Here is a 23,502-nt window from a genome sequence, read left to right on the forward strand (position 1 = left end):
AACAAGATCCATTGTTTATTCGTGGTACTCTCGCCTTCTCTTCTGTGTTAATTATCAGAAGGTAAAAATGTTATGGATTTACTGCAGTGACTCCTGATAGGGTATAATAAAAAGGGATTTCAAATAATCATGACACAGAGCTATCACGTTCTAATGGAAGGAAAAGGTTTTAAGGTGAAGATGAACTTGAGAGGAAGAATTGTTGAAACACCATTTAGTTAACATTTTAAAATTGCCCTTCATGTTACTGGTTTCTATGGTGGCAAGATTAACAGGAAGCACAAGCTCAGACAATTCTGACCTGAGCAGTCAGGGTTAAGTTTTCATTATTGAACATTACTGGTGGGGCATCCTGAATGGGAAGCCTATGAGAGCCCCTAAAGGCGGTCTCTAAAACTATCTGAAGCCTGGCAAGAAAATGTATTGCTTCCAAAATTTTTAAATGAAAAACATTGAAATAATTGTTTAAATGTCTTCAAAACAACATCATTTTAACTTCATTGATTGTTAAATTTGTCAAGTTCATGATATTTGAAAACAATTTGTAGGTAGATCTTAAAAGGAGTTCCCAGAGGTGTAAGAAGATTGTCTGAAAATCATAGCCAATTATAAATTAAAGTACTTAGAGCAATGACTTAGCAATTATAAAATATTTTCAATTGTTTACAGACCAAAATCATATTTACTGTTGCATCTAGATGCAGTTTAATACATTTGATTTGGTGTGGAATGGGGTCTCCAAGGGTTAGAGTAGAGGGAGACACGAAGGTCTCAGTATGGCTTAGGTCCTTGCTGGACTCTTGGACCTCTTCTCATTTCTGTTGACCATCATTTCTCCTTCCTCCTGCAGTTCTTGATGGATTGCAATTCCATATTCCTTGAGCCTTCTTGCTCTTACCTTCTTTTGATTCACTGTTATCCCAGATGAGCTTAATAACTAACTGAAAATCATCCAGATTTACGATGCATTCTTATTGACCAAATGGCAACCTCGAACTTCATATAGTTTGAGGGTGTTCATGATTCCTCCAGTGTTATAGGTCAGTTAAAACAGCTTTACGGAACATCTTAACTGTGATAAGAAAGCTATAATTGACAGGGTTAACCTGGATTATTACTATGTAGTATTTCCTTATATCATATATACCACTAATGCCTTTCATTCCTGTATTTCTACAGTTATAAACAGTTAAAAAAAATTAAGAACAGATTTATCATCCTCCTTGGTAAATGGAATTAACATTCTGATATGAAGTGAACTGTCATGTGGTAACCTCTGGTAGCCTTCCACATTTCACTTGAAGAATTTTAATTCCTAAGTCGCTGCCTCTTGGCTTTTGCAGTGATGTGATCAAACGGGCTCATCTTATAGCTCTAATTGGTGGGAATGCATTCTCTTTCATAACACAGCAGGTCCAGTGATTCCCTAGTATGTGCCACTTAGCAACAGGCCAGAGCCTGCCAGCACTCTGCAAGTACAGGGCCATTTACTGTTGTCTAGAGCACAGTCACAGTGTCCCCTACTGACTTTGGATTTTCTATAAGCCCTGGCTCAATGCTGGGCACAGATCAGTCACCTACTTCTCGTAGGTGAATTCTTCTTGCTGTTGTTTGTCTTATCAGCAGCTAAGGACTGTCTGTGCTTGCTGATTAATTTGTTTCTATATCCTTTGCCTCTTTACCCATCAACATGGTTTTCTCTACCCAAGTCCCTGTTTCCTTCCCTCTCTTTTATGCTAGTCTCTGCCCAGCTGCCATGGTCACCTGCTGCATACCCATCCTTTCTGTCCTATCACTGAAGATGTTGATGTATCTCTTTTACTAACCATGCCTCTTCCTTCTTTGAGTGTCCATCACAGGCTAGACGCTCTTCATCTTCCTACCCCTGAACTTTGTTCCATGGTTTCCTCTTCTCAAGGAGAAAACTCTATGCACAGTCGTAAGAAACAAAGGACCCAGGCATTTGTGCTTTTGTCCTGGTATCTAAATTTGACTTTAGACACCATTCTGATTTGGTGTTTCTTACATATCCTCCACATCCTGCAGTGAAGAGTTCTATTCCCCTTTCTCAGGAAAAAAAAAAAATGAATTAGTTTTCACAATTGTGGAGATTCTCTATGTGATATTTCAAGGTCTTGAGGAAGATGCAGGAAAAAAAGTCCATTCTTACTAGAATAACTGCAGTGAATGTACCCTGGTGTGAAGACAAAAGGCCACCAAGAAGAGGTGTGCTGGAAGTGCCATCCTTCTGTCTTCAGTCTTCAGCTATAACTGATGCCGTATTACTTTATAAAACCACCACATGTCCAATGCTGGCAATGCCTTTTCCAATATTTGAAGGTAAATTCTAGAACAGAGAATGGTCATTCAGTAAATCTCACAAATGGCCACTGGTAGCACACCTAGCACCTTTGTGATAATTTTTAAAAGGCAACTCCTCTGAGTGGTTTAATAAGAGAAAGAGAACTCTTCCTCTGGGCTGATGCAGCCCCAGGTCCAGGGCCCAAAGCTTACAGCACTGTCTCAACTTCGGCTTTCACATGGGCCTTGTTGGTCAGGCAGCCCTTGTCTACCATTAACAGCTATCCCCTGATCACTGTTCTTTCTTGGTCACTATTTTCACACAATGTTGAAAATAGTTTGTCAGTGATTTCCGTGTTGGAGGCTAATGTTAACTGTCCTTCAATTACCTTTAATAGATCTTTCAACTACCCGTAAAACATGAGCAAGTCTTGATGGAGACATTCTATCATAAAAGTATTATCTATAAATATGGTAGAGCAAGGGTGAAAGGGAGTACAAAAGCAAAGTTAATGAGAAAATAATTGGGAAAACTGAAAAGCTCTTGTGGCTAAATTTCATTTTTTATTGTATAGACTGAATTAAAAGTAATAGGCCAATAGAACAGCAATCTTTAAACAGAAATCAGAGAGACACCAGAAGCAATTCACTAGATAATTTAGTTGAAAGATGCTAGTGTGATCACAAAAACAACAAATACATTAAATTGTGAAAAGAAATCTTATATGAACCTAGGGGGAAATTTTTATGCAGTCAAAAAATGTTTTTAACTTTGTTATTATGAGGAACAAGGATAGGGAAGGCAGGGCAGCTATAAGTTAATTTTTTAAATTAAATTAATTCTCACTTATATTTAATAGTATGTAATACTTGACCTATTCTAGAATCAATTAAAAAATAATTATAAGAAAGATCAGATTTAATAAGAATCAAATAGAAATCCTGAGCTACCTTTGGATCACCAAGCTAGGAGAATGGAAAATGGCCAAATCAGGGATGAATCTTAGGATGAAGAAATCAAAGATAAACATAGATAAGGAGCAGTAAGAGTTTAGAGAAAATAAATGGACAAATACAGCCCCATTATAACCTACTGTGTCACTTAGCATGCTTCAATTGCAAGTAAAAGAAAACTCAACTCATAGTGACTTAAATAATGGAAATTATTATCAAACTTAACTGAAAAATCCAAGGGTATTTTGGCTTACAGGTGAAGCTTGATCTAGAAGGTTAATTTTACAATTAAGGACTAATTCTCCTTCATTCTCTCTACTCTGCCTTATATTATGAACTCATCAATCAAAGTTGACTTAGCTTATAAAACCAAGATGAATGCCCATAGCAGCCAGAACTACATATTTGCTCATTTGTGTTCAGTGGGAGAAAAAGTTTGTCTCTTCCCCAGTTGTTGAACTCAGGTCATTGGCTGCATTCAGGTAGCACCAACCCAAGCCACTGAGCCACGTGCTGTGGTCAGTAAAATGCAAGGTGCCTGTTGGTCAAGATTTCCTGGGTTATGTGCCCACCCTGGCCAATCAGTCTGGCAGAAGAAATAGAATTGTATTGACTGTCTGATGCTGGGGATAGAGTCGTTCCCACCCAAACTACAATGGAGAAACACAGTGTGCATGCTGGGGGGACAACCAGCAATCTCCTTTCCACTTTCCATTTCTTAGGAAACTATTTTTGAACTGCTCTTTCTAATAAGCGCCTGGGCTGAGATGCAAAGAAAACTCTTATCCTGATCAAAATAATTATATGTAGAGCTTAAACAGAGAAGCTGTCAATTGCTAACCTCAGTCCTATGGCTGCTGAGTAAAATGAATGCCTTGCTTTTACAGGGCACTTCATACTTTTCAGAGCACTGTCACCCAAATCATCATATTAACACTCACAACAACCACGTGCCAGCTTTGAGCAGCCATTATTACCCCCTATTATAGGCAAGGTTATCCAGGTCAAGGAGGACAATGGAAGAGCTGGAGCAAGAATCCAGGCTCTTTTCTCCTAGGCCAGCAACTTTGCGCTGATTACCGCGAAGGTCTCTGAAAGCACAGCACTGTTGGGAGGAAGAGCAAATAAAAGTATTGTGTGGCTGAAAGAATAATAGGGCATATCAGTCTTATTCCTTCCCTGTCACTGTCTACCATTCTAAATAAGTCAAAGCACCAGAAATCTACTGCATTAAGTATCTCTTTAATCCCTTAAAAAAAGCACACTGGTAGAGACAACCTACTCCTTTGTAATCTCTGTACTTTGTACAAATCCTAAATCAGGACAACTGATGAGATCACTGAACTCATTGCTTCATATTTTAATTTCTTAACCTAACATCACATTGATTCTAATTATCACTCATTCCAAAGTTACTAAATTATAAGTAAGCCACATTATATAAAACCAGAGAAAACTTTATATTTGAGATCATCTTACAGTAGCATAGTAAAGACAACTACTCCTACAAACTATAAACTTTGTTTTGTGCTATTTAAAAAATAAGTCTTGCGGCTTTGCTGGTGGTGCAGTGGTTGAGAATCCGCCTGCCAATGCAGGGGACACGGGTTCGAGCCCTGGTCCGGGAAGATCCCACATGCCGCGGAGCAGCTAAGCCCATGTGCCACAGCTGTGAGCCTGCGTGCCACAGCTACTGAAGCCCGCGTGCCTAGAGCTTGTGCTCCGCAACAGGAGAAGCCACCGCAGTAAGAAGACCACGCACCACAATGAAGAGTAGCCCCCACTCACCACAACTAGAGAAAGCCCACGCACAGCAACAAAGACCCAACGCAACCAAAAATAAATAAATTAAATAAATTAATTAAAAAAAGAAAGTCTTATGAGATTCTTATGAAAGACAAGAATGAGATTTTTCAGCAAATTTTAAAATGTTTCACAGCTCTGAGATACTGCTCCTCCTTTTCTATTCAATGATTTCTTCTTAATCGCTCTAAAATGCCCTCAGATTTTAAAATATTATTGATTTTTGTTCTTTCCTCTAACATGCACCTGAACAATAGCCATTTGAAAATCTCAGGCAGCAACATCAGATACCAGAAGGACAAAGGCTACATTATTTACAGCAAACATTCAAATTGTTCTATAGCCATTGAACTCACTTCCTTGCTCCTCTTAGTTACTATTCTCCTACCTGCCTGCAGCCTCCTGCCATGAGTGCGAGTTGCCATGTGGACTAAAGGTGAGGAGGGCAACCCTATCCAACTCTCAGGGATGCTAGTTCATCTCCTACATTAATTCATGAATGTCTCCCATAGAATCTATAAAATAAGCAGAAGCAAATTCATTTATGGGCTGAAGTGTCTACGTTACAACTGTGTCTTTGACTCTATTATGTAGAACATGTATTTGCAGAATAATTACTATCTGTGTGTTTGCCTAGTAGGCTATTAAGGCCTCACACACGTTAAGGCCTTTCCCTGGATAGGGAGGCACTACTAGAGCCATATGGTTTTACTCACAGAAAGTCCCCTGCAAAGATAATTCTTAAAAGATTTGCATGACATTCAGCTCTGATTCTGTAGCCAGCAGGGATAGTCATACCTAGAGTATCTGTGAAATAACGAGTTGGTTTCCCACTGTGAGGCCTCTTTTATAATTCCAATTTCAGCTGGAAATTCTTTGAAGAAATGATTGAACCATATCGTCTCCATGAAAGCTGCAAAGATTTAACAACTGCTGAGAAATTAAAGAGAGAAACTCCGTGGAAAATTACAGATGCAGAACTGGAAGCAGTCAAGGAAAAGGTAAGGACTTGTCTCCCTTAATCTTTACTTTGCTATCTAACTAGCTGAAAAAGAAAACAGCGGTTGATTTAAAGATCAAGAAGTAATGTATCTATTATAGAATTTCATTATTCAAGATCCAGGGTATCTCCGTATTTCAAGTGCTTTTTCAATCATATTATTGAATATGAGGATTTAGAAAATTGTTTTCATTTTTTAGTATAAAATCAATTTTTAAGTTAAAAACAGGTTATTGATACACACTGTGAGGTCTTCTTTCCAATTTAATTTTATAGAACAGGAGACAGACCCATCACTCTAAAATAATTTAAGTCAATACATATGAAAAGTAAATATAGATTGACTCACAGTTTGAGACAATAACAAAGAATTTTAACCTGATAAAGTTAGCTATAAAAACTAACATAGGGATCTGAGAAAATATGTAATTGAAGCAATGAATATGAAAGTTGGATCCAGCACACCTTGTAGGACAGATGTAAAATGGTGGGCTCTTCTAGAGAACCCAATAAAATGGGAGTTACCCTAATGGCCTGAGCTGAATGAAGTTGCAATAGTGAGGATGATGAAAAGGGCAGGGACATAAAAATAAGGCAGAAGAATTGACATCTGAATTGGATTAGACATTCAAGGAAAAGGACCACAAGAACCTCTAAAGTACAAAATTTAAATAAATTATATTAGGAGCTGAAGTTGGAACAAATTAGAGCAGGAGATACTACAAGCCTTTCAAATTTAGTGGAAAAATACTGAGCTAAGAATCATAAGCTCTGTGTGTGATAAACTTCCCAGTTCTAACAAAAAGTTTTCATATAATTGAGCAAATCACTTATCTAAACCTTGTTTTCTGAACCAGTGAAATGTAATAATAAATATTATTCTCATCACTGCAAAATAGTTAATGTAGTTATTTTTCCAAATGTGTCTTTTGGTGACTCTTTCATTGAAACCAGTCCCCTGTGCCGGTAAAAATCAAAGAGCTTAAATAAAGATAGACTAGGGTATAACCTATGTCCTTAGGATATCAAATTAGTATCAAGATTAGGTTAGTTTTCTTCAGCTGCAAACCTGTTCCCCAGCACTGGTCATTCTTATCTTCTTTTTACCGTTATCCATGTGGCTTGCTTGTTTTTTTTCTTCTAGAATTTAATAAGCCACTATAGCACAATGGTCTTATTCTTTATGTTTCTAAAGTTTCCCATGAGTTTTAAAAACACTGTTAAGTTTCCAAACCTGAATGAAATAACTGTAATTTTTTTAAATGAGGTTTTTCTACTTGTCCATAATTTGAGGTAAGAAGATAAATTCTCATTCATAATTCTGGGAAAACTGCCCTCAACAAAATCTGAATGTTGTCCACAGAGTTACCGCCAAGTTCGACTGAACGAACTCTTACAGGAGCACTCAAGAGCTGCTAATCTCATAGTCCTGTAAGTATCATTGCAGACATTTAAGATTGTTACAGAGAAACCTTAGTTGTGAATTTAAAAGCTCACAACTATTCAGGTGGAAAGTTAAATTTGGAACATGTGGGATTTTAGGCAGCGAGGGAAAATAAAGGCCACCCTGAGACACTGACAACTGAGGCCCATGGGCTCTAGAGGGCTCCATTTGGACTTCCCACCAGGTGTTCCCTACCCAAAGGGCCAGGGGCATAGTGCATGCCCATCTAGAACCCTGGCTCCTCCCAGGTTCCAGGGAACCTGACCCTGGAATTCCCTGCCTAATTAGCCCCAAGCTGGCTACCAAGGTTCCCAGGCCCCTTCCCTAGATAGCTGCTCCTGAGGTATGGAGTCCATAGTATGTTTGCAAGACTCTTTACCATGGGCAGGAGAAAAAGGAGTGGGCTTTTCCATTTCCACTCTTTGCCCTCCACTCCACAAATGTTAGGGGTGTACCTGCTGAAAATATGAATGTTTACCTAAAGATTCATTGCTAAACATGAAAACCAACAATTTCACATTTATACCTCATGAACTGACTCCTATGTACAAAGTTAACTATGTCTTCAAACAAGGTCTACACTGGAGGACTATCCATTTAAGACATAGATTGTTCTCCTGAATTGGGTGGTAGGACTCAAACAGCTGTTTCTCCCAAATATAAGAGCTTTAAACCATTAGGAAAAGTCATTTTTTCCAAAAATGGGGAGAAGTATTGGTTGATCACATTTGCTATTTAAAGAGTGAAAATTTATTATATTTATGCTTTGCCTCTACCCTACAATGCCCAAGCCTATTTTTCTGGTTTGTAGATATTTATATTATCCGAGAAGTATATCAATTTAATATCTATATTCAAAATAATTTCCATGCTTTCATTTTGTCGGGGAGGCACATAAAAGGTTCAGGCCACTTGTTATTACATAGCTCAGATAACTAGTGATGTTACTGCCTGTACTAATTGTCATGTTTGTTCTTTATTTTTCTTCCATGCTGTCAGGAGCCTTCCAGTGGCAAGAAAAGGATCTATATCAGATTGGTTGTACATGGCTTGGCTGGAAATCCTCACGAAGAACCTCCCTCCTGTCTTACTAGTTAGAGGAAATCACAAAAATGTCCTGACGTTTTATTCCTAAAAGATAAAGGATTAGAACACATTTTACCTTAATGTATGAGTAAGTAGGAGACATGTTCCAGTACTTCATGTTATAAATCTGATCTGTGGATATGCAAACCTCTGGAGACCAAGTAAACTTTGTCATTTTTTAAATTATTACTTAATAGGAGCTATTTTTTTTTTTCTATCAGCTTAAGGGGGTGTCAAAGCCAATGCTACCCCTAGAAAAACATCTTGTCATTGCTGTTGAAAAACAAGAAAATTAAGCAAACCCATGCTGGCTTATGCCCATGAAAACCACCAACTTATTGTAAGCTTTTCCAGGCACACCTAATCTTCTGTGTGCTTCTAGGCCCTGGTAGAGGCTTCAGCCACCAGCAGTTTCTCATTAAATGCCTATTGACAGGCTGGTATAGTAACCATGGGTGGTTATCAAAGGAAAAGACCAACTGCGCAGGAAACGTGATTATGCTTGGCCTTCTGAGAAGCTTATACCTACAAAGAAGATTTGAAAATCAGTAACTGAAACCTTTAAGGAGTACTTGCTTCTACACAATGTTTAAAGCAGTTATCTAAATGAGGTTATTTAATATAACACAGATCATATACTTAGAGTGATCTGAGGATCGCTGATAACATATGGCTTCAATTTGGGGCTGATTGAAAAATATATTAGCTGGATTAGGAGGCAACGTATATTCCAATTAAGTGAAATATATTCCATCCTTAATATATAAATTTCAGTTGTTTCCCCTATTTAGACATTTCCAGCATGGTATTACTTTGCATATTTTTTTTCTAATTAAGTGGGTAGCACAGATGAAGTCTTCATAGATGTTTAATTGAAAACCAAATACCACACATTTTCTAACTGTTATAAAGAAGTATACCTTGAATCATATATTTAGTTACTTTATACAGTGATTGTATAGATTTAAAAGAATAATTAAAACGTGAAGTGGAGAAACTTGCAAATTTGGAATATACAAGTATCGATTTTGTTTCATTTGTTAGTGTTCCTATAATACTTAATCATATTAAAAAACAACCAAAAACTTTTTTCTGATGGATGGCTTGCTTATTTTTTTTCCTGACATATTATGACTGTTTATTCTAACTGATAAAATGTGAGGGGAAAAAAATCAACCTGAAATAAAACCACTCAAATTCGTTTGCTCTGGCCTAGGTCATGCTTTTACCTTTCAGTCACTAAAATCACTGGTGGCACAGTGGTTGAGAATCTGCCTGCTAATGCAGGGGACACGGGTTCGAGCCCTGGTCTGGGAGTATCCCACATGCCGCAGAGCGACTGGGCCCGTGAGCCACAACTACTGAGTCTGTGCGTCTGGAGCCTGTGCTCCGCCACGAGAGGCCACGATAATGAGAGGCCCGCACACCGCAATGAAGAGTGGCCCCCGCTTGCCACGACTAGAGAAAGCCCTCGCACAGAAATGAAGACCCAACACAACAAAAATAAATTAATTAATAAACTCCTACCCCCAACATCTTCTTTAAAAATCACAGTGCAATGGTGTATCAGATTTGAGCCTGAAATTTTCAGTCGGTTGCCTCATCTGCAGGTTGTTTAAAGCTGGGACTCAAGATTAGTCTTCCAGGCCAGACTCTGGCCTCAGAAGGATGACTAGGGAGGGAAAAGGGAAATAGCAAAGCTTAAGAAGCAGCATATCCCTATTCCAAATCTGACACCATTGGACTTAACTCAGGCCTGGATTAGCCCTCTCTCTTGAGCCCTATGTACCTGAAATCCAAATGGCTAGGTGCCATCATGGTGACCAGAGCAAGGAGCACCCGGCTTCATCTGGATCTGACACTTCCCTAAAACACTTGATAGGGTCTCTGGAAAAGGTGAAAAGTCATATGACTTCTATAACATGAAATTCTGGCTCTCGTTTCTTGAAGAAGCTGTTATGTTAGGTCCGTTAGGAAACAGACTTGGAGAGAGTTTAGCGTGGAGCATGTTTATTAAGGAGTGCCCTTGGGATCAACACCTGTGGAAGGATGAGGGAAAGGTGAGGTGTGATGCAGTCCCAAGGACAGTCTCAGTGACCTCACAGGGAGCTCTGGAGATAGAATGTCCCTTCAGAGTAGTCCCAAGAAGGGCTGAGAGGGCCAGGACTTTATACTCCCACATTTATCAGTCATTGGAGGTGGGTGGACCAGGAAAGAGTGTGAACTTGGATGAGGCAACTCTCTGCAGGTGAGGCATACCAAAGGGCCTGACAGCTGAAGTCTGTCTGCTGACAGCACTCCCAGATGCTGCGGCAATAAGTCCTTCATTAAACAGGGTGTGGGTGGGGTATCACCATGCCAACTGCAGGGGTCATATAAAGTACTGGTCCAAAAACAAACAAACAAACAAACACTCAGACTGGCCTAAGTTCAAGTCTCACCATTTATTAGTGGTATTACCTTAAACTAGTTATTTAATATTTTGAGGGTTACTGTCAAAAGAGTGACTGAAGGGATGTCCCCTGGGTTCCAGGTTAAGAAAGGAGGAGAACATGGACCAAGAAAAACAGGGATGGGTGGTAGTAAGGGACTGGTGATGATGAGGTCAAGAGCAGCTGTATTGGGAATAGGTTAGGGTAGCAGAAAAGTGAAAGGATGGGGGCTATGGTCAAATGCCAACAGATTTTTGTAGTCCTCAGTGTCCTGTCCTTGTCCTTTGATTTACCCAACTCTATTAACCCAACCTCCTACTATCTCCATGTCTATACTCAGGTTGCTGAGCAAGGAGGAGGTTACACATTCATGTTCACTGATGTCCAGCTTTCTCTGTCCCCTCACTTTGTACATGTGTCTCATCAGCATCCCTACCCTTTTCTCACAATGACTTTTCAAAGTCTTCATCACTTTTTCAGTTGGTGACCCTGCCACCATCCCTACAACATAGCCAGGTGCATAGAGACGTAAAACTTTCTTATGTAAGGAAGACCACACTGGGAGTGTTGCCTTACAATTTCTTCTCTCAGTACTCAAGTTTAGAGCTCTTTCAATGGAAGCTTAAAAAAAGAAAAAGATGATAGATTCTTGAGGACAATCATAAGCCTACTAAATTAGACTCTACGGGAGAAGCACCAAGGAATCTGTATATTCTGGTGATCCGCAAGATTTTGGAACTCCTGCTTCAGGCAGTCTTCCCTGTTCCTGTGACTTGACTCCCACCGTGGGCTGATGCCTCCCAAATTTATAGTTCTAACACAGAGCTCCCCTAAGTCTCAGATCCATATATTCAATCACTAATTTTCATGGTGTTTCTCTTTGTATATCCTGCAGACACTCTAAATGCACGATGACCAGATTTCTGTTAAAAACGAACACACAACTAGAGCAAAGGCATCTACTTCTCTTTCTCCCTTGCCTATCAGATCCTTTCTGAAATGACCAAAAAGACATACAAATAGGAAAGTTCTGCATCATGGCAGGAAACTAAGGAAGGATGCCATTCACATGATAACATTTTTAGAAATACCATCAAGCTGGAGTTTACATGGGATGAGATTGATGAAAGCTAGAAAAGGTCAGCTTGCAACAAATGCTCCTGAGAAAAATCCAACATGTCACAGGAAATAGTTGCAAGAGACCCTGGGAGAAGTCCACTAACTCCTCCCCCAAGTGTGCAGGTGAAGGTTAGAAGCTGAAGGTACGACAGACAGAGTACAGCACTGGGTGGGATCCCTTTTGTTGGATCCTGAGAATATTCAGAAATGGCTGCCCGGAGAGGCCAGATGGTATGCTTGGTGAACACTCAAAGCAGACATGGGTATCGCAGTGGAGCATCTCATAGGTGTCCTTGAAAGGCACCAGAAAGATATGTGCCACCAATACAGGCTGAGCCAAAGAGAAAATCAGCCCTTGATGCACAATTCTCCTAATACTGTACAGAGAAGAAAACTCAGAGATGGATGATCTTGTCCCTGGGTCTCACTGTTCTTAGGCTGCTGGGTTCCTAAACTGGCACTGGAAGTCGATATCAACCAGGCCTTATTAATTAAATTAAGTAGGAGGATTGTAACGATAACCAGGTGATGTGGTGAAGGTCCCTGTGTCATTCACAGAAGATCAGCACATCTGCTGGTTGTCAAACTTAGCATCCACAGGATCCTTGCTGGCTGGATATTGCTGCACAGGTCACCTGGAGCCAGTCCACCTAGATATTGCTAATGTTTTCCTCCACAGAGATGTAGGGGACGTGTTGACATAAGGATGAAATCTGTCTGGACTCCCAGGGGCAGAACAGGAGAAACTCCTCTTTGGGTGTGACTCAGATGTCCCAGTTGCTGACAGATCAGGGCAGCCCCATGAGTTGCAGTAAGAGCCAAGAGGTCAAGCCAAGAGTGCTCAGGGCCCAGCATCTGACCCAGGCATTCCCACGGGGCCACCAGCTGCCCCAGAGCATGGCAGCCCTGGTCTACAGGCAAAATCTCCTCTCCATAGAAGGTGTGTGGGTCAGTCTTACCTCTTTAGGATTTCTGATGCTGAAAAGAACCATCTCAGTCTCCCTTTTTTTAATGCAGAAAAGCGTTTTCAAAAAGAATATATAATATTTCATCTCATCTATGACACCATTCTAAACACACTGTTTTAGGTCCCACTAAGGAAGAAAAATTTCTGCTATTTAAATTATGACATAGACATATGGGAACATATGTTTATGTATGACTGATTCACTTTGTTATAAAGCAGAAACTAACACACCATTGTAAAGCAATTATACCCCAATAAAGATGTTAAAAAAAAAAGAAAAAAAAATTATGACATAATATCCTATCACTTGGCATTTTGTTATATTAATTGAGATGCCTTTTTTAGGCTTATGTAGGTATAGAATTTTAAATCACATACCATTCTTGTGCATGTAAAAAAAGGAAAAGATAAGTGAAATAAATTTGGTTCCACTTCCAAGTCCCACTCTTCTTTTCACCTTTCCATTCTTTTTATGTCTGTTTTTTCACAGGACAGATCCTCAGTGCCAGGAGGAGCACTAGCGGCTCCGCATTTCTCACAAGAGAAAGCCACTGGACACTATTTTGTCATTGGCTTTAATAATTTTGATAATTCTAGGTTTGAGTAGTTTTTTAATAGCTTAAATTTGTCTCCTAACAGAATTTAAAACATTGTATATAAATGCTGATGCATACAGAACATAAAAACAAGGAAAAAATAATCCTAAAAAGTCAGAAAAAAATTATCATTAAAAAAAAGAGAAATCATACAATAGAATAAAAGACAGATCAAACATACAAGAAATAAACAGAAAATATAAATGTGTTTATCTTTTTTAACAGACTCTCAAATTTAATAAAAAATAGATAAAATCAAACTCTATTTGATCTGCTAGCATAATATCCTAAATTATATATCCAAAAGGCTAAAAACAAAAGAATAAAAAAATATATAGAAACATTCAAACAAAAAGAATAGAGTTGGCAATTTTAATTTCAAAGTTTAAGATTAAAAGAATTAGGAGGGATAAGAGAGCATCATTTTTTACATTTATAAAAGATATATAGCCATAATATAGCTATGATAATAATGGAGCTTTATCTAAATAAATAACATCATATTGACATAACACAAGAATCGTTGGAAGCGAGGAGAGAGTCACTAAGAAAGTCAATTTTCTTAGGAAACAGCTCACCTATATCTCTAACTTTGACAGATCAAGTACAGGAGAATTCAAACAACATTTTAAAAAAAATGGATTTAATAGGTACCATAGTGCTCACAAACACTACACTGTCTTTTAGAGATCTATAGAATGTTTTTGAAAACAAATTATATATTAGATAACTCAGTAAATTCTAAAATGTAGAAATAGGAAATATTACGCTTTTATTACAATACAATAAAACTAATATTGTTTACAAATATATAAACAACAACATGAGAAATCTTACTCACTGGGAAAATAAAATTCTAAATATCTCATGTCAAAAGAGAAAGAAATAAATATTTAGCAAAAATGACATTGAGAATTCCACATAACAAAACATAGTTTATGCTGATAAAGCAGGCTCAGAGGTAGATTTATATCTATAAATGGATTTATTAATAAATACGAAAAATGAAAGTTAATGGTCAACTCAAGAAGTTAGAAACTGTGCAAGATAATTAAAGGAAAGCATGAAGAAGACATTAAGGAAGAAAAGCAGGGAGGTAAAATTAAAAGCTGAGGTTCTGGAGTCAGAAAGAGAGGGGCTGAGTCTCAGTTTTCCCCCTTACTAGTGGAAGGCTCATTACCTGGCCTCCTGCAGAATCCATTTTCTCATACGTAAAATGAGCATTATTAAAAGATCTACCCTGGAGGGTTATTGCAGGGAAATGAGATCGTGGTTTTTTTTTTTCTTTTTTCTCGGTACGCAGGGCTCTCACTGTTGCGGCCTCTCCCGTTGCGGAGCACAGGCTCTGGACGCGCAGGCTCAGAGGCCATGGCTCATGGGCACAGCCGCTCCGTGGCATGTGGGATCTTCCCGGACCGGGGCACGAACCCGTGTCCCCTGCATCAGCAGGCGGACTCTCAACCACTGCACCACCAGGGAAGCCCTGAGAGATCGTGTGTATTAAAAGCAGAGCACAGTACCTGGCTGAGCACTTTGTGGTAAGTACTTAACTAAATGTTAGACCAGGACAGACAAAAACAGTACAACTGATAAGCTCAAGTGCTGTTTGTTGCTATTGCTTAAAAAAAAAAGGAATGTCGAAGGATAAAGTATAAATATACAAATTTACAAATGAGCAAGGAACTATGAGTACAACTATGGAGAAGAACACTCTTTAAAACTTTATTCCGGGGCTTCCCTGGTGGCGCAGTGGTTGAGAGTCCGCCTGCCGATGCAGGGGACACTGGTTCGTGCCCCGGTCCAGGAAGATCCCACATGCCATGGAGCAGCTGGGCCCGTGAGCCATGGCTGCTGAGCCTGCGCGTCCGGAGCCTGTGCTCTGCAATGGGAGAGGCCACAACAGTGAGAGGCCCACGTACCAAAAAAAAAAAAAAAAAACTTTATTCCTGTAAATTATTAAATTCCAGTGACATATATCAATTTCTAGTAAAATATAAATTACTAAAATTAACACATCATGTTTGAATATTTATTTGTAACTGCAGAGAATACCTCTAGAAAAATGCACAAGAAACCAGTAAGAGTTGACTCTGGAGAGGAAAACAAGATTAATGAAGGTGGCTGTGAAAGAGAGATTTAATTTTTACTATGCACCAATAATAATTACTCAAAAACAATATTTAAAAAATTGAATATATAAATAAATTACTAGCCTGCTAGGCTGTGTTTAGTTCTTAATTCGTGTTTGAAGTGACATATATTGTGAAGGTCATATGAAATAAACTTTTTAAAGTTTTATAAAATGCTCAAAAATATAAGATATTATATACCATCATGATATTTTTTTTGCACTTATTTATAACATAGGTAACTAAAATATCATGTAGAAAAAGTTGATCCCACCACACAGCCACTGATAAGTTTAGTTTTGTTCCATTTGAGTTTTGTTTTTAAACATGAGACCTTTTTTTTTTTTCTAATTTATGATTCTCTCCTGGATAGAAAAATTAGTAGAGAAGAGAAATATTGAGTTAGATTTCCACTACAGCCCTGCATATTTTATTTGCTGAAGCTCAGGAATGGACAAGCATAATCTTAATAGGTTCTGGAGTTTTATTTCCTGAGCTGAATGAAACTCAGAATTGCTATTATGCATAGTAGGATGGGGTAATTATAATAATGTGATTTAGTTTGTATGAACCCATGCATTGCAAGTGCAGTATGCTTTTACCCTTTTAAATACAAAATCCAAATAGGATACTGTATTAATTTTCTATTGCTTCATAATAAATTATCACAAACGTATCAGCATAAAACAATACCCATTTATTATCTCACAGTTTCCATGGGTTGAGGGTATAGACATAGCTTAAGCTGGATTTTCTGCTCAGGGTTTCACAGCACTGCAGTCAAGGTGTTGCTCAGGCCTGTGTTCTTATCTGAGGCTCAGGGTCCTCTTCCAAGCTCATGTGGTTTTTGGCCAAATTAATCTTCTTGCTGCTATAGAATCCATGGTAGTTTACTTCTTCAAAGCCAACAGGAGAGAAAACCTCTGAACCTCTAGATCATCTTTTAAAGGGCTTGCCTGCTTACGTCAGGCCCACCTGGGTCAATCTTCCTTCTGATTAACTTAAAGTCAAATGATTATGAGACTTTACATAATCAAAGTCCCTTCACCTTTGCCAAACATATAGGTAACCTAATCACTGGAGTGGCCATCCCATCATACTCATAAGTCCTGATCAGATTCAAGGGGAGGAGATTACACAGGGTTGTGAACAGGAAGGGGCCACCTTACAATTCTGTCCACCACAAATGCTATCTTGCATTTCTGAAGATCATATTTTAGCTACTAAGACCCAAGCTTGGAATCAGATAATAAGTTAAAAATGGCCTGTGAAGCACCCAAATAATCAAGCAGTAACTAGCAATGACAGCAGGGATGATGCAGCAAAACAACAAAAACATTTTAAAAAAGAAAGTACAAGCCTCGAGTACACAGCAGTTTGAGGTTGTAAGTGTAGTAGGCACAGATTCTACATACCTCACTAGAGCCTGAGGGCATCATCAAGTTGTGAGGAGACAGCCTAACGTCAGAAAAGTTCAGTTTTGTTCTAGGTGCCCTGGATAAGAAAGCAAGAATGTTTACAGTTCAGCCTCAGAACAATTTTCCTTCATATGGTTGACATCAAAGGACAGCTAAGCTTCAGTTACCTGGAAAATTAGTTTACATGGAATGACCCTGCAGTGAAGCAGAGTGTATGGAGCTCTTGTGTGGGACTTAAAGAGTGTATTTTCAGGTTGGGCAGTTCAAGATGAGGGCTGCAGGAGAACTCAGAGGTTAAGGCCAAGATCTAGGTTATGAGTGTCATCACTTCAGAGCAGGTGACAAGCAATGACATCTGGAGCAAGGAGCCTGGGCTCTCTTTCTCTGCCTGGAAGATCTCTCAGCACAGGGTTGCCTGAGGCCAAAGCTAGGCAGTCAGCTTTTTAGAGAAAGGCATGGTAACTGCCAAGCTGTGGACTCAGCTGCAGAGCCCTGGGGGCCAAAGCTGGGCCTCTGTTCTGATGCAGCTGTTTCCCCAAAGCTGGTGGCTTTCTTCAACTTCCAAATTCAATTCATCTGCTCTTTTGGGTGCCCAAGAGATCAGGAAAAGGAGATACTTCACATACAGACTTTTCTGTTGTTATTTCCAAAGCAGTTATATACTTAGATTTTCTAATTTTCCTGTTGTACTTCTCCCAACAAAGACGTGGTAGAAATATTCTCCGGGAAGGTGAGAAGTTCAGAGAAGTAATTTCCTAATGTTCACAGGAACATTTTCAAATGAGTTCTATTTTAAAATAGAACTTGTGCACCTTGGAGTTAATGTGTCCCAAACTGAGCTCTTGATCTTCCTTCCCAAAGCTGCTCTTTTAGTATTCTTCCAAATATCAGTAAATGGTAACCCCATCCTTGCCGTAAATCTTGCAGTCACCCTTGACTTCTCTCCCTCACTTCTCATCTGAGACATCAGCAAATTCTAGTGGCTTCAGAGTACATCCAGAATCTAACCATTTCTCATCATTTCCACTGCTACCTCCCTGATACGTGCTACTTCCATCATCTCTCACCTGGATCACAGAGTAGCCTCCTCGAGGGTCTTCCTGCATTGGGCCTTGATCCTCTTCTGTCTCATTCCAGAATAGCAGCCCAAGCAATCCTGTTAAATGAAATAGAGCACGTCAATCCTCTTATCAAAACATTCCAATGGTTTCCCATTTCACTCAGTGGAAAAGCCACTGTCCTTACAAAAGCTTATAAGGCCCTACAACTGCAACCCTCACCCCTTGCCTCTGTGGCCGCATCTCCTACAACTGTGCACCCCTCTCTGTCACTCTGTTTAGACCACACCAGCCTTCTTACAGGTGAGTTTGCACCTCAGGACCTGAGTGCTTGCTGTGGCCTCTGCCTGGAATGCCTTTCTCCCAAATATCACTTCTTTCAAGTTTGGTTACATGCCCTCCATCCCCAATACCACACCTGGCAGATAGCATATTCTCACTGAGGCCTTCCCTGGCCACTCTCCCTAAATTGCAAGCCTACATTCCACATTTCACTTTTCTGCTCTGCTTCTCTCTTTAACATTCAGCACTATTTATTTTAATGACTTCTTCTATTTACTGTCAGACTAATTTTTGTCTGGTCTGTTCTCTGTTATGTCCCCAAAGTCTAGACCAGTGCCTGGCAAACTGAACACATTCAAAAATATTTGTTGAAAGGATGAATGAATGCAGGCACTGAGGGGAATAGGAAGTATAGAGCCCCACCTCCTTTGAGGTTTGGTCTTTGACTCACTGTGGAGCCTCAGCCTGCCAGGCTCAGGTCCCATCTCACACCAGCCATGCCCCACATTCCACACACACCACTGTGTGTCTCTGAACATGTGGGTCCTGCTGCCTACGATGTCTGACTCTCTTTTGTTTACCTCACCGTTATTTTTATCCTTATTTATTTCACTACCAATGAGGTAATTACTAGACAGTTTATCATGAGTTTATTGGCCATCTGGTATTGCTTCTTTTGTCAATTCAACAAAAATGTGCCAGGCTGTAAAGATATAAAGATACATTGTTCTAAGCTCTTAAGATAAGACAACCATTTTCCCTGTCCTCAAAAAGTTCATGGTCTAGAGAGACAAGCAAAGAAATATACAAAATAATTATGGATTGTGAAAAATATTGTGAAGGAAATAAAGAGGAAACTACGACACAGAATAATGCGGAGGGCAGTACTTACATAGGGTGTTCAGGGAGGGCATCTATGAAAATATGTTTCAGGATGAGAGAGTGATGACAGTGTTGAACTTTACCTGACTTCTATGCTCCCAGAAAACAGTGATGGTTAAGAAATCTCCCCAGTCTTTTTTTCCCCAAATCCCCCACCCCTTTGTGTTCTAGAAGATGAGTGACTGCAATGAACCACCATTCCCCACATGGCTTAGGTAGACTTGCTGTCCACCCTTTCTCATGACTCCAAGATTTGTAGATGGCTCCCATTTTTACTGGCGACAAGGTTAGACCCAGACCATTCCTCTTTTGCCTGAATCTGTTGACCTGGTCAGACAGAGACCCTCTTTCTTCCTTGTCTCATGAATAATTAGCCAAGATTAGAATTGTTTGTTCCCCTGAACCCAGCTAAGCATTTCCTGTTCCACTGAAACTTCCTCTGATTGAAAAAACAATCCCAACTATGAATAACCCCACCTGTAACTTGTCTACTCCTCCCCATAAAAATCTAAGGCAAACCCCCTCTGCTGAGACACGCTGTAGTAGGCTGGAAAATGGCCCTCCAAGATACCCGGGTCCTAATCCCTGGAATCTATGAATATCTTACCTTATGCGGAAAAAGAGCTTTTGCAGATCTGATTAATGAGCTTGAGTCGGGACAATTATCCTGGATTACCTGGTTGGACCCTAAACAGAATCACAAGTATCCTTGTAAGAGGGGAGCAGGAGACTCGACCACAGGTAAAAGAGAAGACAGCCATGTGATGGAAGCAGAGAGAAGCGGAGTCAGAGAAAAGATGCTCCATCACTGGTTTTGAAGATAGGGGAAGGGACCAGGAGACAAGGAATTCAGCTCTAGATGTGGGAAAAAGAAAGGGAACATATTCTCCCCTGGACCCTCCAGAGGCAGCACGGCCCTGCCAACACCTCGATTTTAGCCACGTAAGATTCATTTTGGATTTCTGGCCCACACAACAATAATAGGATAACTTTCTATTGTTTAAAGCCGCTAATTTGCAATGATTTGTTACAGCAACCACAGGAAACTTAATACGTACTCTAATCTTCAGATCTGAGGTGTTTCCCTATTGCAATAGCCTGAATAAAATCCACCTCCTCACTTACGCACATTTTTGTCTTTAACAGTGCTAACCATACGACGAACTGGGGAGCAGAACACTCCAGGCAGAGTGACCAACATGGACAAAGGTCCTCAGGCAAAAGAGAAGTTGGTGGGTCCTAGAACCTGGGAGATGAGTGTGACTCAAGATGAAGTTGAATGTTAACAGTCTGACAGGGCCCTGGGCCATGGTAGGGAATTTGGACTTTATTATATTTGTGATGAGAAACTTTTAGAAGATTTCGAGCCATAAAGAGTAGAAGTAGAAAGGTCAGTTAGTCGTCCTGGTAAGAAATGATGGTGGCCCCAGGATGTGGGAAGAATTTAGATACAGGGCTGGATGAGGCAGATTCTGTCTCTGTAAGGGTTGAAATATGAAACAGAGCTCAGTCAAATTAGAATAATTTGAGGAGTGTTTACTAAAGAGGGTATTTATAAAGGTTTGGCAAGATATGGGAAACCAAAACAACAAAGGAGAGTACAGTACCCTGAAGCTTATAACAAACAGTGCCAAGCCTGAAGGGAAAGGGGGAGAAAGCAGTTTCCAGAGCCTGGAAGAAAGGGCAACCGTGACAAGAGCTGTGGTCTTCAGCGGAGAGACACAGCCATCCGGAGGGAACTCTGACCTTACCCTCCCCTCTCCCTCTGACCTCTTGCTGGGGCTCTCTATTGCCAAACCCAAACGCAAGCCAGAGAGCAAGAGAGCTCATTGGTTAAGTCCCTACAGGTCAGCCTTCCCAGGCAGGAAACAGGGTAGAAAGGGACAAGAGTCCCTTTGGAAGGAAGGAAAAAAGAAAGATAGGTGGTAGAGAGTTTAAATTAGCCCAATTTGTTAAAAGAAAATGTGGAGACCTGAATTTTCTACACTGTTTCCTTAATACTCAGTTTCACCTACCCCATGCCAATAGGCACAAAAACAATGGCTTTCACCTTCCTGATTTTTCTTTGAACGTTTACAACTGCTCTTTTGTCCTAAAGGCAATCAAGAAAGACCGTGATTAGAACACTTGCAAGGACTAATAATGTTATCTTCAAAGTTCAGTGAAAAACCTCTTTTGATAAAAGTGTAGAACTTAAGGAAATGTTGCTACTTGAAAACTGGAGAATATTCACTTTATACTGAAGAGAATTGAGTTTATGCAGCCTGGTAAGTCAAGGTTGTTTCAGAGGAGTGGAATATTGAATCACCATCAAACCAAACCACAGAAAGCCTAATTCACACATCTCTCTGCATGGGTACCCATATCTTACCATTGTTTTGGTTTCCTTCGTTTTTTTTATTACTCTGGAAGATAATTCAATTTGCATTGCACATTTCCTCACAGAAATTTTGAATCTTATGAATATAAAAATCATGGACTTGGCCCAATGTTATTTTAATCAGTTTTTCTGTTTCCTAATTCAGGATTAACTTCCCAGGATATAGGCAGAGATTTAGTAGCAAGAGCGACAGTGTGCACATTAAAATATGGAGAGCTTCAGCAGCAATTTGAGTTACGGTAATTACTGGGTTTGTTTACACAGACACAGAATGAAAAGCATAACCTTTTTGTTCCTGTCTTTTTTTTTCTTTTAATTTGGAAAAATTGTGTGCTACCAACAGAAAAATCATACAACAGTTGTTTAATGTCATGGAGGAAATCAGGCGCAACCAATGAGACTGAGAAATAAAGATATCAAAGCTCTCAGAGGTAGTGTCTTAGCTAGGCATCCTTTTTCCTGGAGCCACTCCCAGTGGTACAGAAAGGCTCTGGTGCTCACATGCTGCTCAGAATGACTGCCACATATTTGCCTGCACCCAGATCAACTACCCAGCGGGTCTCCACTAGCATACCAGTTCCATGTGGCCCCGCCCCAACACTGACTTCTGCTTCCACAGTCTTTCTCCACATCCTGCTCCCTGGTCCCATTTGCTCCCTCCAAGAAGTAAGCCTGACTGAGATGGGGCCCATGTGAGTGAAGAGGAGGAGAAGAAGGCAGATGGTTTCCAGCAACTGGGAGCCAACAGGAGAGGCACCAGTGCTCTCAGGGAATGTGAGAAAATAAGCCCATCCCTGGGAACATTTGGGAAAAAAACCAGGCCTGCTTTTGTAAGGCTTATTGGTTACAAATCTGGAAGCTTCCCCTAGACACTGTGCTTTCGTGAGAACCCTCTTAGAGGCAGGCTGTTCCTCTTAGAGGCAGTAGGCAGACAGACTTTCACCCATCTTAGAATGGTTGAAAGGGGTGAAATTACCCGAATGACTAGGCTTGATCTCAATATCTTCTTTTACCTCTTCTACCCCATTTCCATACCAAATTGACTATGGGCCATCAACCCAGCTAAAAGAGAAGGCCTATTGATTGCCTAAAATATCTGTTCTAGGTGTTTTATGGTACACATAGTAATGGCACCCAAAGATATCTACACTTTGATCCCTGGAAAATGTGATTATGTTACTTTATATGGCAAAAGGGACTTTGCAGATGTCAGTAAGATTACTGACCTTGAGATAGAGGGATCAACCTGGATTATCTGGGTGGGCCAAATCTAATAACATGATTCCTTAAAAGTGGAGAAATTTTCCCAGCTATGATCAGAGAACCAGAAAGATGGCAGCATAAGGACTCAATCTGCTGTTGCTGTTTCTGAAGACAGAGGATGGTGGTCACAAGGCAGGGAATGTGGTCAGCTTCTGGAAGCTAGAAAAGGCAAGGAAATGGGTTCCCTCTTAGAGCTTCTAGAAAGGATTGCAGCCTTGCCAACACCTTGATTTTAGCCCTGTGAGACCCATGACAGACTTCTGACCTAAAGAACTGAAGATAATAAATTTGTATTGTTTAAGCTACTAAGGTTATTTGCTGTGGTCATTTGTTACAGCAGCAATGTAAAAACTGATACAGTCTCCCTCACCTCAAGCTTGGATTAGCA

The 23,502-nt window shown here is 39.9% G+C and overlaps 1 protein-coding gene and 2 long non-coding RNA genes across 11 annotated transcripts in view; 1 reads left to right on the forward strand and 2 right to left on the reverse strand.

The window, feature by feature from the left end:
* The window catches only part of SLC12A1 (solute carrier family 12 member 1), a 91,539-nt gene extending 81,881 nt beyond the window's left edge, over window positions 1-9,658 (forward strand). For both annotated transcript variants that reach the window (XM_067746167.1, XM_067746161.1), the window contains exons 24-26: window positions 5,924-6,059; window positions 7,422-7,489; window positions 8,502-9,658. In XM_067746167.1, coding sequence (XP_067602268.1) covers window positions 5,924-6,059; window positions 7,422-7,489; window positions 8,502-8,637 — 340 coding nt within the window. In that variant the 3' untranslated portion in view covers window positions 8,638-9,658. The remainder of the gene's footprint in view (window positions 1-5,923; window positions 6,060-7,421; window positions 7,490-8,501) is intronic.
* The window catches only part of LOC137228988 (uncharacterized), a 132,723-nt gene that overhangs the window by 95,853 nt on the left and 13,368 nt on the right, over window positions 1-23,502 (reverse strand). For all 8 annotated transcript variants that reach the window (XR_010945489.1, XR_010945485.1, XR_010945487.1 and 5 more), the window contains exons 2-3: window positions 18,317-18,405; window positions 17,247-17,325 (exon numbers count right to left, since the gene is read on the reverse strand). This is a non-coding gene — a long non-coding RNA (uncharacterized lncRNA). The remainder of the gene's footprint in view (window positions 1-17,246; window positions 17,326-18,316; window positions 18,406-23,502) is intronic.
* On the reverse strand, window positions 3-6,979 carry LOC137229004 (uncharacterized). The gene is made up of 2 exons (XR_010945491.1): window positions 5,857-6,979; window positions 3-2,347 (listed from the first exon to the last, which is right to left on the reverse strand). It is a non-coding gene; the product is annotated as an uncharacterized lncRNA (long non-coding RNA).

Source organism: Pseudorca crassidens, chromosome 1 (assembly GCF_039906515.1).
Source record: "Pseudorca crassidens isolate mPseCra1 chromosome 1, mPseCra1.hap1, whole genome shotgun sequence".
NCBI lineage: Eukaryota > Metazoa > Chordata > Mammalia > Artiodactyla > Delphinidae > Pseudorca > Pseudorca crassidens.